At 45.1% G+C, this 13,710-nt stretch overlaps 2 protein-coding genes across 2 annotated transcripts; both read right to left on the bottom strand.

Annotated features, from left to right (window-relative positions):
• Positions 1-7: 7 nt before the first annotated feature.
• On the bottom strand, positions 8-7,067 carry LOC112234540 (ATP-dependent RNA helicase DDX39A). Its single transcript, XM_024402706.2, has 10 exons — positions 6,950-7,067; positions 5,769-5,981; positions 5,360-5,487; positions 4,978-5,254; positions 4,608-4,726; positions 4,345-4,476; positions 4,120-4,229; positions 3,786-3,930; positions 3,468-3,615; positions 8-226 (listed from the first exon to the last, which is right to left on the bottom strand). The coding sequence occupies exons 2-10, from the start codon at positions 5,974-5,976 to the stop codon at positions 210-212; spliced, it is 1,284 nt and encodes a 427-aa protein (XP_024258474.1). The 5' UTR covers positions 5,977-5,981; positions 6,950-7,067; the 3' UTR covers positions 8-209.
• A 515-nt stretch (positions 7,068-7,582) lies between these two features.
• On the bottom strand, positions 7,583-13,358 carry si:ch211-106h11.1 (volume-regulated anion channel subunit LRRC8D). The gene is made up of 5 exons (XM_024402703.2): positions 13,069-13,358; positions 11,339-12,430; positions 10,980-11,230; positions 9,875-10,252; positions 7,583-9,745 (listed from the first exon to the last, which is right to left on the bottom strand). Exons 2-5 carry the CDS (start codon positions 12,263-12,265, stop codon positions 8,623-8,625), a joined length of 2,679 nt encoding a protein of 892 aa, XP_024258471.1. The 5' UTR covers positions 12,266-12,430; positions 13,069-13,358; the 3' UTR covers positions 7,583-8,622.
• Between the last annotated feature and the right edge of the window lie 352 nt (positions 13,359-13,710).

Raw genomic sequence — 13,710 nt, 5'->3', positions numbered from 1 at the left:
CAGAAACTGGAATTTTATAAAAAGTTTTAATTTCATTGACCAAAAATAAACCACAACAAAATTAAAACCAGACAACCCCCAATGATAAAATAAAAATACATTTAGTGAACAGTCAAGGAACAGAGCTTAAAATAAAACAGCGAGGAAGGTTTTTCATCCAAACAAGGACAGATTCAGGGTTAGCGGACATTTCTTCTGGGATGGAGGACTCATCTGGACTGCTCAACTAGAAGAAAAAAAAAATAGAAGTGGTGGTGGGTGAGAAAGGCAAGAAGAGACACTTCTGAAGACCATCTCCATAAGCACCAGCTGGGCATTCCAGCTTTTCACCATACGTTTAAACATGTACGGAGTCTCCATTCACTAAGACCTACCCAGTTTAGGAGTGACCCCACATTTGTGTCTTTATGGCACATAAGAAACCTGTGAGTCGAGCATGAAACAAACCTGTGAGTCGCGCATGTTGGTGGACTAATCCACTAGAGGCCACAGGGATGGCAGCAAAGATGCACAACACCTCTCCAGAACCCACTCCCGCCAATTCATTATGAGAATCGTTTGCCCTTTGTTAGTGTCTATCAATTCCCCATTAAGTCACCAGTAGTACATGCACGATTTAGTCAATTTCTAATCTAGTGTTTACCATAATGCATTTAATATTAGTCTTATTGTCAGAGTGCACAACCTATGCTACACTTGTGAGAAACAACTTTAGATGCATTTAATTCCATTTACTAATTGTCTTTTGTTTAAAGTGCTCCTGTCAATGTTGACTAAGGATGCTCAACTGACTAAGTATAAATTTAGGCCTAAGGCTACATGGTCTGCTTGCAAATGCAGACAATTTTTAATTTTTTTTTTTAAATAAAGTGCCCATTTGGGGATGTGCTGCATTTCTGATTGGCTTAACTCACCACCACTGATGAGTTGGAGCTCTAAAGTAACTTGTCACCTCAAAAACAAAGTATGCATGCATTGAGAGTGACAATAGTTACTCAATGTATTTGAAAAATCTTTCCTGCCCTGTCTCTTGATAACCACTGAGTGATAGGGAAAAATGTTGTCCAGTGGAAATGTTAAAAATATATATTAAAAAGGCCTACCTGATTACTTCTTATCCCTTGCACAAATAGCCTACAGTGGTTTCTGTTCAGAGCTCACTGGTGCAGCAAAACAGGGTATTTTATTTAATGTTGCAAGTTCACTAGCGCACGGGTCGGGCTGGACCCAATTGATAAGGTTTTGAGTTTGTTGCAGACAGGCCATGCGTAGCCAATGTGATTTATAGGATATTTACAGTTGAAGTCAGAAGTTTACATAGCCAAATATATTTAATCCTAGTAAACATTCCATGTCCTAGGTCAGGTCAGTCACCACCTAAGTCAGTCACCACTTTATTTTAAGAATGTAAAATGTCAGAATAATAGTAGAGAGAATGATTTCACATTCCCAGTGGATCAGAAGTTTATGCAATTAGAATTTGGTAGCATTGCCTTTAAATTGTTTCACTTGGGTCAAACATTTAGGGTAGCCGTCCGCAAGCTTTCCACAAGAAAGTTGGGTGAATTTTGGCCCATTCCTGACAGAATTGGTGTAACAGAGTCAGGTTGCTCCTTGCTCGCACACGCCTTTTCAGTTCTGCCCACACATTTTCTATAGGATTGGAGGTCAGGGCTTTGTGATGGCCACTCCAATACCTTGACTTTGTGGTCCTTAAGCCATTTTGCCACAACTTTGATAGTATGCTTGGGGTCATTGTTCATTTGGAAGACCCATTTGCGACCAAGCTTTAACTTCCTGACTGATGTTGCTTCAATATATCCACATTTTTCCTCGTGATGCCATCTATTTTGTGAAGTGCTCCAGTCCCTCCTGCAGCAAAGCACACCCACAACATGATGCTGCCACCCCCATGCGTCACTGTTGGGATAGTGTTCTTCGGCTTGCAAGCCTCCCCCCTTTTCCTCCAAACATAACGATGGTCATCATGACCAAACAGTTCCATTTTTGTTTCATCAGACCAGAGGACATTAATCCAAAAAGTATGAGCTGTCCCCCCATGTGCAGTTCAAACTGTAGTCTGGCTTTTTTTAATGGTGGTTTTGGAGCAGTGGCTACTTCCTTGCTGAGCGGCCTTTCAGGTTATGTCAATGTAGGACTCGTTTTACTGTGGATATAGATACTTTTGTACCCGTTTTCTCCAGCATCTTCACAAGGTCCTTTGCTGTTGTTCTGGGATTGATTTGCACTTCACATCAAAGTACATTCATCTCTAAGAGACAGAACAAGGCTCCTTCCTGAGCAGAACAATGGCTGCGTGGTCCCGTGGGGTTTATACTTGCGTACTATTGTTTGTACAGATGAACGTGGTACCTTCAGGTGTTTGGAAATTGCTCCCAAGGATGAACCAGACTTGGAGGTCTACAATTTTTTTTCCTGGGGTCTTGGCTGATTTATTTTGGTTTTCCCACGATGTCAAGCAAAGAGCCACTGAGTTTGAGGGGAGGCCTTGAAATACATCCACACCCCTTTTTGACCCAAATGATAGCCTAGTGGTTTGAGCATTGGACTAGTAACCGAAAGGTAACAAGATCGTATCCCCCGAGCTGACAAGATAAAAAATCTGTCGTTCTGCCCCCAAACAAAAAAGTTAACCCACTGTTCCTAGGTCGTAATTGAAAATAAGAATTTGTTATCTGACTTGCCTAGTTAAATAAAAAAGGTTTTAAAAAAGCCTATCAGAAGCTTCTAAAGCCATGACAATTTTCTGGAACTTTCCAAGCCGTTTAAAAGGCACAGTGAACTTAGTGTATGCAAGTTCTGGCTCCAGAGTCATGTTTATGTCATCAAAATGTGTACTTAAAGCATGTGTGAAACTCATTCCAGAGGGAAGAGTGTCTAAGGGCTTTCGCACCTCCCTTGGACTTAATCAACTTCACATCTGGTTATGTAGGTCTTAATTGAAAGGAGAAACCAAAACCCAGCAGACACTAGGCCCTCCGTGGAATGAGTTTGACACCCCTGGCTTAAAGCATCAGACAAGCGCTATGGAAAAATAAATAACACTTTAAAATGTCGACCAACTGATTGGTCAAAAGAACAGATGACTTTCGGGTGGCAAAGATATTGTGTGGAGGACAGCCCTATGTGGCAGTCCAATTCTCTCTAGTCACCACCATTACTAAGGGAGTTATTATACCAGGCAATTATCTTGGGGGTTTCAATGAGCTGACAATATCCGCCTGACCTTTCAGGCCCAGCATTAGAGTACTAATGATCAACAGATGCGGCTTACCCCAGACACATTGACATTTGTTATGATCGCCAAGTCACTTTGACCCGCTACATTCATTCCCTTTAAACATTGAATTAAACATCAGCAGACAGTGACAAAGATCACTTTTTATTCTTGCAAGTTGAGTAATAGTTATGTCAGTTTGAGTGTATAAGGATGGAGAAAGACTTACTGTAAGTGGAGATGTCGATCTCTTCTGGCAGCTCGGCCACATTGACCTCAAAGCGGTCCTGCACATCATTCAAAGTCTTGGCATCGGTCTCGTCTGACACAAAGGTAACAGCCAGACCCTTGGTTCCAAACCGCCCAGCACGGGCCACCTGAAGGGCAAAAGGGTCAATGGGAGTGACAACTCAAAGAATGAGCCTTTGGAGGGAAATCTACAGAGGGCCAATGACAAGTTGATAAAATCGTCAGATGCAATCGGTATTTGGAAATACCATTCACAACCAGAACAGCGTTGTTTGAGGCTCCTTCAGTTGTGACTCACCCTGTGTAAGTAGGTGTCCGAGTCCTCAGGCATGTCGTAATTGAAGACAATATTGACTCGCTCGATATCCATCCCTCGGCCAAACAGGTTGGTGGCCACCAAGATCCGCCTTTGGAAGTCCTTGAACTGCTGGTAACGGGACAGCCTGGGGATAGATAGCCAGAGAGGATTAACACAGCTGCTATAGGTATTACTAGATGTAGAGGCTGCCCTTTCAAGGAAACTGTGCTGAGTTAATTGAAGAGGCTTTCAGCTACATAAAAAGCCAGCATTTGGGGCTCCATTTAATTTGAGATGTGAGAGAAAAGCGTGCATGTAAGCAACAGAGACTGACCTCTCCTCCTGAGCCATGCCCCTGTGGATGGCAATGGCAGGGAAGTTCTGTTCCACCAGTAGCTGAGAGAGCGCCACACAGCGCTGCACTGACTTGACAAAGATCACCACCTAGAGGTACACAGGAGACATTACAGAAATATAGCAAACAAATTTACAAGGAAACAGCAGCACAAATAAGACTTCTTACAGGGATAAAAGTTCTACCATTAGTGTGTGGGTTTACCTGGTTGAACTCCAGCACATCAAGCAGGTCAAAGAGCTTGCGGTTCTTCTCGCTGTCCTTCAGCTTGCAGTAGTACTGCTGCAGACCGTGCAGCGTCAGCTTGGTCTCATCATCTACAAACACCTCCATGGGCTACAGGAGACAGAGCATGTCACTTCAGAACCACAACAATACTTCTATGAAGTCAATGCAAAGTTGTGCTGTTTTACAAACAACTTGAGTCCATAACCGCATGAAGTGGCAGTGCTACCCCCTGCACTCACATCCTGCATGAACTTGCGGCAGACCGGTCGAATCTCCTTGCTGAGGGTGGCACTGAACATCATGCACTGCTTCTCATGTGGTGTTAGCCTGAAGATGTCCTGTACGTCACGCCTCATGTCTGAAACATGAGAGAAATGGGACCATGGATAAAACAGCCAAGTCTCAAACTACCCCCCAGAACAGCCAACAACCAAGACATCCACTTTACTCAGTCTATATGAGACAACAGATTTCCATTGGGGAAACCCAAATCAAGATAGCAATTGATAGAAATCATTTTTCAGGGGGTAAATTACAAAAATGGGTTGGATTAACAGTCGAGTGAAGGAGCATTTCCAAAAAGGACATGAATAATAAGCAAGGACTCACCCAACTGCTCCAGCATCTTGTCACACTCATCCAGGACAAAGTGCTTGACGTTCTTTAGGTTGAGGGTCTTGTTGCGGATGAGGGCCAGGATTCGGCCAGGGGTTCCCACCACAATGTGAGGGCAGTTCTTCTTCAGCACATCCTCATCCTTCTTGATAGACAGGCCCCCGAAGAACACGGCTGCCTTTACTGTGGGCATGTACTTGGAGAAACGCTCGTACTCTTTACTGATCTGGAAGGCCAGCTCTCGTGTGTGGCACATTACTAGAACTGACACCTAGAGAAAAGAATAGCATTTGATGCGAATAGATCACCTGTGGGTTATGCATAACAAATATTTGAAACTTGACATAAGAGACATTTGCAGAATGCAGATACTGACCTGTCCATCCACAGGCTCAATCTGCTGTAGTGTGGCAAGAACAAACACTGCAGTTTTGCCCATACCAGACTTGGCCTGGCAAAGGATGTCCATGCCCAGGATGGCCTGAGGGATGCACTCATGTTGAACTGGAAAACAATGAGGCATTTGGTCAGTACACCTGAATGCAGTTCACCACCTTTATCTGAACAAAAAAGCCATTGTTTACCATAACACACCTTGGACAACACATGCACTGTTTTGACAAGTGGTCCATCAACACCCAATAACATTGGACACAGCCTCCACCTATACAGGCACTCCATTGTATCCACAGACATGCCACTGCTATTCATGACCTCCATTTATGCCACTCACAGCACTCATCCACCCATTGCACTCACAGCACTCATCCACCCATTGCACTCACCTTCAGATGGATGCTCAAAGCCACAGTCGACAATAGCGCGGAGCAGCTCTGGTTTGAGCAGGAAGTCTCTGAAGCCAGAGCTGTGGATGGAGACATAGGAGCCCTTCACCTCCTTCTTGCCTGCTGGGGCAGTAGTCTCCGGGGCTCCCTGAGGCTCCTCATCCTCTTCATAGTCCAGCAGCTCATTGTCAACGTCAGTCTCAGCCATTCTGTCTATAGAAAAAAAAAATAGGAGGGTGGGGGGCAATAATGGCTTGTCATTCACACTAGCGGTCACCATTTGTTTTTGACTAAAGATTGTCCGAGACCATATTTTTTTATAAAAAGATGTATTCAATTAGGAGATTTGAAAGTTGAGACCAACATCGCCACTATCCATGGTAAGGTTAGTCTACATCAGAGCACTATTAAGTTAACATTCAGTAACACCAAACCATAACGTTTAACTAAATCATGACGTTGACAGTTGCAGGAAACGTCTCAAACTAGCTAAGCCATGACTATCCAGTTAAGTTACGTAGTTAACTAGTTGCAAACTATCCATCCACGTTCAACAGCAAAATAAGCAGCTCAATTATGTATTACAAACAAAACCAGGGGGCATGGTTGCTAGCTAGCATTTTGTTATAAATGGTAAGCAACTACAAAAGGTTTCGTCAACAACAGTTGGTATTGGCTAGCTCCGTAGGTTGTTTACGAGTAAAATCAGAGATACCTCTGGTAACGTAACATCCGTATAGTAATGCAAACGTTACATCCGTATAGTAACGCAAACAATGTCATGAATCGACTCTGCTTTTGCCGCACACAGCTCAGGCCAACCTAGTTAGCTAAATTACTAGCAGTTCTGGTAGCTAACGTTAACCAATAAAACTATCAATGTAGCGAGCTATCGAACTAAACCAACTACTGTCCAAATTACACAACATGTAGAGCCACACGTGGCTAACTCCAATGTTTTGCACGACTTTGATCAGTTTTGGTTAGCTAACGTTAGTCCTAGCCTAGCTAGCAAAATAGCCATCGTTACTTCCAGATGCCTTGCTCAGAACTAACAATGCATTTGCCAATATCTTGCTTATCCGAAAACCATCAAAAGCAGTTGGTGATTTATAATACAACTACAGGAACCAGAATATTCCCCAAAGGACACAAATAAGCAATATTAGCTACCGTCTTACCTTACAGCGATGTTACAATTCAACCTCCAAAAAATGCTCCTCAAAACCACATGGAGAGGAGGCCTCAGTTTATACGACAAGCCGGAACTTCCGCCTCCACTAAAATACAGTAATATCATTGGTTGGTTTACGTGTCAATTTGACGAAACGACTCCTAATTCTATCACGATTGGCCAAGTCAAGCTGTCAATCAATAGTGACGATAAGCACTCCTTTCAGAGATTTTTATAACTAACCAAGATAGCCCACAGACTGTCGTTTCCAATGGGAAATAGTGGGCAAGAGCCAAGCACGAGCTAGCGAGATCCCTTTAGCCAGTTCTAGCATGCATCTGTATATTTCCGGTAGGGAATAGCTCGAGTCGCCTTTGCTTCTAAACAATGCGATTTTTTTTTTTAATTGACAAAAGGCAAAATCTACAAATATAAGTCCGCCTGTTGTCTTTCAATAACATTTTAGATTGCGTTTTCTATTTTGTAAGATAATACCTTATAACAACGTATTGGGCAGAAGTAAATTAAGCCACGAAAACAAATATAATTTTACATATATCATAAATGATCGCGTTTTTATGAATTTTATGATTTCATGTTGAATCTCATTCAAAAATATTATGGAACATGATCCAGGAAGTAGGCGGGACTTTCATAGTTTATTAAATTAATTCCGTCACTAAGATTGACCATGGTCTTGTGTACAGAAGAACACAAACACTTAATGTATTCAATAATATGTTTTTGCAACGATTCATTGGAATGTGTTTTGTATTAAGTTGTAGGTGTTGCAATAAAATAGTCCCAAAAGCCACCAATAAGGGTATGTACTGTAATTAATATTATTAGCCATACAAAAAAGTTAAACAAGTTTTCATAATTTCTATAGTCACAATAATGTGCTAATGTTCTGAACAAGCACACTATTGTATTAGTTTCACAAAAGGTTGCACCCAATGCTAGTAAGATTAATTAGACTTTTTTGAAGATTAAATATGTGCAAAACAAGTAGGAATAAATGTTAATGTTAATCTTATTGGTCTTTTAAGTCCTTTCAGTCTGTCCAATTTCAGTCTTTCCACATGTACAGTTTAGGCCTTTGAACTTCATAAGCTCATTGGAGTTCAGGGTATTGTCCTCCTCAGACAAGCAAGTCCCAGAAAGCACAGAATTTCAGTAAGCCTGTGGAGGGATCTCTGAGCTCCACCATGGGGATAATATCGATCGTTCCATGTCAATGTCTAATCCAATGTAGCAGGACATGCATTCATCCAGCGCAGCCTCCTTCAAAATACTGTTTTTACCTTGAAATGAAATGAATAGAGGACTCTCAAAGTGGAAGCAAAGACTTCTCAGTTTTTCCAAAGGGTTACGTATATGGATGTTATATAAACTGTTCAGGGACATAAGGCATCAAACATTTCACTGCAGCAAAGTCTATGAAAAATCACTTTTTGTCTAGGAAGACTGGGAATGTGTCAGAGCTGCAGTGATGTACCCCACGAACTCAACAAGTAAACATAGAAAAGAGTGGTCAAGAAGAAAAAGAGGTGTTAAAAAATAAAATGTAGTCAGAAATAAAATAAGCAGTAAAAAATATATGATTTGTCGGAAACAATACAGACACTACACGATGTTGAATGTATTCTATGAATGGTTAGACAATATTAATCTCTAGTTCTATATCCGTGATTCCAGAGCAGAGGAGAAACTCCACTGGGTAGCCGAGAAGTAGGGGAAGCTATCTGAGTCTGGACGGGAGTGTGATTCTAAGGATTTGCTGGTATGAGAGCCAGACTGGGTTAGGAACTCCTTCACATGTCGTGGCAGTGCATGGAGCAGCCAGTCCTCCACCAGAAGACCTTCTCCATGCAGTCCTGAACAGCAGCCCAGATCCATGGGCAGCTCTTCTAGACTGTTGCTGCGCAGGTCCAGGCGGGACAGGTGACTCAGGTTGCTCAGCCCTGGAGGCAGGGAACCCAGGGAGTTGTGGGATACATTCAGGCTCCGCAGCTCCAAACAGCGACTGAAGAGCTCTGGGGGCAGGCTCTCCAGCCTGTTCCCACTCAGGTCCAACTCTGTGAGAAATGTCAGCGCCCCTACCTCTGCTGGCAGCTCGTCCAGCAGGTTTCCAGCCAGTAGGAGGCGACGTAGGTGGTGGAGGTTGAAGAGGGCCGGGGGAAGGCTCTGGAGCTGGTTGTACCCCAGGTCCAGGAGCTCCAGAGCACGCAGTACACCAACACTAGCCGGTAGGGCCAGAATACGGTTATGGGCCAGCCTGAGGCAGGAGAGGCGGCGGAGGTGTGCCAGCCCTAGGAGCTCCTCCAGGGTGCGCAGGCTGTTGTGCTGCAGGTCCAGGGTGCGCAGGCTGGTGAGGGCCAGCAGGGCAGAAGGCAGGCGCTCCAAGTGGCAGTCCTGCAGCTGCAGCTCGGTCAGGCCGGCCACACGCCGCAAGCCCGTCAGCACCAGCAGCCTGGAGCCCTCGTTGTGGATCTCCAGCCTCACCAGGCTCCCTGCCACCTCCCCCAGCTCCCCGGGCACACGCTGCAGCATGCCCCTCAGGACCAGCACCCGGAGGTGACGGAGCTGCCGGAGGCTTCCCAGGGCCCAGCCACGGCCCACCCCGCCCTCGCATCCCAGTCGGCCAGAAAGGTGCAGCTCCTGCAGGCCGCGGAGAGAGTAGACCCAGCCAGGGATCTCTGCAGCCTGGGTGAAGGTGAGGTGCAGGGCCTCCAGACGCTCCTGCAGAACCACCAGGGAACCAGGCTGCATGGCTGCAGTACAGTGGTACAAATGAAGCTCCCTGTTGTGACATATAAAACAATTGAAGCCCCTTGTCTAGAACACACCAAACCAAACACTTCTATAAAGTGTATATTGTATGTAGATTATTTCAATATTTGGTGGCTTCAATGTTAGCTATATGGCTCACCTGAGTGAGGTCATGTTGGCCACCTGTGCGGGGAGCTTGGCGTCCGTGATGAGCTCCAGCTTGAGCACTACCAGCTGGCTGAGGGTGAAGAGGGCAGGGGGCAGGCGCGGCAGGGCCACGAGCTGCAGCAGGGGCCGTCCCTCTGGGTCGACCGTGGTCATGGAGCGCAGCCTCTCGGCACCCCAGCGCCTCTCCAGGCTCTCCTCCAGCAGGCGTGTCTCGCTGACGGGTGACAGGAAGACGGAAAGACGCTGGGCCAGTAGGGGGTCGTACTGGTCAGCCATGTGTAACAGGAAGGCCAGGTCATTACATAAGTCAGGGACATCCCTCATGGAGCCCAGCTCCCTCAGTTTGTTAAAGGAGTATTGACGCAGGGAGCTGAGGGGTGCACAACCACAAACAGAGCACTGTATAGTTAAGAACAAAGGTACTAAGAGTGTAATATGCTGCAGACAGTGGTGGAAAAGTACCAAATTGTCATACTTGAGTAAAAGTAAAGATGCCTTAATAGAAAATGAATCAAGTAAAAGTGAAAGTCACCCAGCAAAATACCACTTGAGTAAAGTAGTAGTCTAAAAGTATTTGGTTTTAAATATACTCAATTATCAAAAGTAAAAGTATAAATAATTTCACAGTCTTTACATTAAGCAAACCAGACAGCATAATTTTCTAGTTTTTTAAATTTACGGATAGCCAGGGGCACACTCCAACACTCAGACTTCATTTACTAATGAAGCATTTAGTGTTTAGTGAGTCCGCCAGACCAGATGCAGTTGGGATGACCAGGTCTGTTCTTTTGAGAATTGCGTGAATTTCACTGTTTTCCTGTCATGCAAAGCATTCAAAATGTAACAAGTACTTTTGGGTGTCAGTTGTAAAAAGTACATGATTTTCCTTAAGAATGTAGTGAAAAGTAAAAAGTAAAAGTTAGTAAAAAAATATTAACAGTAAAGTAAACTACTTAAGTAGTACATTAAAGTATGTTTAATTAAGTACGTTATACCACTGGCTGCAGAGCAAAGCCAATTAAAATAGATGGGAAAATAAAATGCAAATTACAGTCACAACACTCATAACATTTTTGGCACTAATCTGCTATCCAGACCTGTGGAGGATCCAGCTGAGGGTGTAGATGCTCAGCAGGCCAAAGAGCCCCACCAGGCTGATGTAGGCCAGCAGCAACTTGTGGAGGACAGAGGCCAGGGCATGGGTACACTCAAAGGCACTGTAGCCAGTCAGGGCATGGGCCTGGGGCAGGCAGGTGTGGGTGAACGAGATGGAGCTCATCAGAGGAGTGGTGTAGCCCACTATCAGCACCACCAGCAGCAGCTTGAACACTGTCTGGGCCAAGTACACCTAATGCAGGAGAGAGCAGAAAACAGGGATAGTGAATGTGAAGGTGTGGTATGGTAAACAGATACATCAAAAAAATAGTTCAGATACTTTCAGTAAATGAACCCTGACCTTGTAGATGACTTCAGAGTTCTCACAGTGGGAGCGGAAGCGGCGCACCCTCTCGAACAGTGCTCTGGCCTGCTCCCCGTCACTCCGGTCCAAACTGGCAACCCGCCGTGAACCATCCAGCACCACAGGGGATTTGGAACCCGGGACATGGGCCCGGGACAGAGACATGGTGGACAGGGAGGAGGTCCGGGAGAGAGTGGAGGGGCAGGGTGAGGGAGGGGCGGCAGTGGACGCGCTATCCGATCTCACCAGCAGGGGGCTGTCTGTGCCCGAGTCCAGGCTGGACTGGCGGTTGCGGGATACGGAGAGTGAAGACAGGAGAGTAGGAGGAGGCATTTGGAGATCCTGGGGGCCTGTCTCCTCCCCTCCCTCCTCCTGGCGGGCGGCATGGGACAGGGCGCGGGAGGTCCAGGGAGACTCACAACACTTGGCCAGGATGGTCAGGAAGTGCTCTATGCGGGCGGAGGTGAGGGGGAAGTGGAACCAGAAGCAACCGCTGGCCAATAGCACCAGGGACTGGAGTAGAGCCACATAGGGGAAGAAGCGGGAGTACCAGGGCAGGGCCTCGTGGTAGCACACCTGGCTAATGTAGACATATTGCTGGTAGTCCAGGTGGGTGCGTCTGCCCCTAGCAGGGGTCCAAGGGTTGGCTGGTAGGGAGGATGCTTTGGTGGGGGGCCTGTTAGAGGGGTGGGGTTGAGGTACGGCACCACTGCTGGAGGAGGTGTTCTGGTTAGTAGGGGTGGTAGTGAGGTCCAGGGGGAGACACACCACCCTGTCTCGAGATAGCAACAGGGTGCCTGACAACACAGATACCATGAGCATCAGCACCACCAGGTACTCCATGAAGACCTCCCACCAGGGCTTCAGCAGCTTGGAGCTGCCCTGACGCTCACTCAGAGAGGCCAGCTCTGACAGGCTGAACATGGCTTATGCTAGGTGAAGGACTGACTAACAAAATGGTGGAATAGTGATTCTGCTGTCACCAACTCCAATGCTTATTGTGCCAGGATCCAGACCTGAAAGGAATCAGTTGTAGCCCTCCAGTGGGACCAGACCAGCATTTAAAAAACACTGGTGTAGGAGATTTAACTGTTGGGAAAGAGACAAAATAATCAGAAAAGGAAGTGAGAGGGAAAAAAGCACTTTATAGGAGACAGACTCATTTATAAGACTGGCCTCCAGTTCAATCCAGTAGGTTTTCCCTCCAACGAACAAGTCTTGTGGTTTAGAACTGTTACAGAGAGCTTTGTTAAACAAAGTTAAAAGTGGTTACCCGACCCTGCTGAAAAATAATATGATTCAAAACTACTTGTGTAGTTTAATAGGGTAATATGTGACATGTCGTTGACTGTAGATTTAACTGAATGAGAGGACGTTTCTGGTTCCTGGTTGTCTTCTTCATCCCCCTGACACACACTGCCATATATAAGGCAGTAGTCTAGTCAGTATACCAGTGTTTATTTATTTTTTATTTTACCTTTATTTTACTAGGCAAGTGTGCCCTGGTTATGACAGGCAGGGTACGCTCGAGGAAGAGTGTACTACAGAATATTGGACGTATCATTCGCATTGTGTTACACATTTATGTGAGTGTGACATTGGAATGCAGTATTTTAGTAGCCAATATTTAGGCTAAGATTTGCATTTAAAGTTAATCAGTTATTAAATCAGATGCGTTAATTATTCTCAAGCGTTGTTAAATAACAAGCAAAAATAGTAAAACTTACATGTAACCACAGCACGTTTGTCAGACAGCTTTATCTTTCACAAAAACCTTTTCTTGTCTGGATGCTGCTCAAACGGTGTCTAGAAAAACAACAGTGAATTGCGCGGTGCATCGCTCTGGGGTGACTAGTCCGGTGCGGTCCGGTTCTCTCAAGAATGAAACTTCATAAAAAAACTTTTTCTATTGCGGGCGGTGACTGGTGTTGAGAGTGGAGCGCCGCAGCAGTGGTGACAAACACGGTGTTTTGGCTCTTTAACGGTTGTCATGACGAAGTGAGATGTTGAGAAGAAATCTAATTAATTTCAGCCCAGTCCGTAGCCAAAGCCTTTTATTGCAATAGAAGGCTCTGCCTGTAGCCTAGTCCTACTCCCCCCCATAAGTATTATTACAAACAAACAAAAATGTAAAAAATAAGTGACTACAACAAATACAGTGCCTTTTGTGCTTATTTATTTCACCCTGGCTGGCACATGTTCCCTCTTACAGTAGTTTATAGGCTTACAATTTGTATAATGAGACTCCAATAAACCGAAAAGATGTAGGCTACTGTTCAGCTGCCGGGGCCAGGGAGATGAAGCCTTAATGAGCTGTTTAGCTAGGCTAAATATAATTAAAATTATAATGCATCAAATTTCTTGTGAGA

Source organism: Oncorhynchus tshawytscha, linkage group LG09, assembly GCF_018296145.1.
Source record: "Oncorhynchus tshawytscha isolate Ot180627B linkage group LG09, Otsh_v2.0, whole genome shotgun sequence".
NCBI lineage: Eukaryota > Metazoa > Chordata > Actinopteri > Salmoniformes > Salmonidae > Oncorhynchus > Oncorhynchus tshawytscha.
Note: the sequence above shows the minus strand (reverse complement) of the source record. Positions and strands in the feature narration are given on the sequence as shown.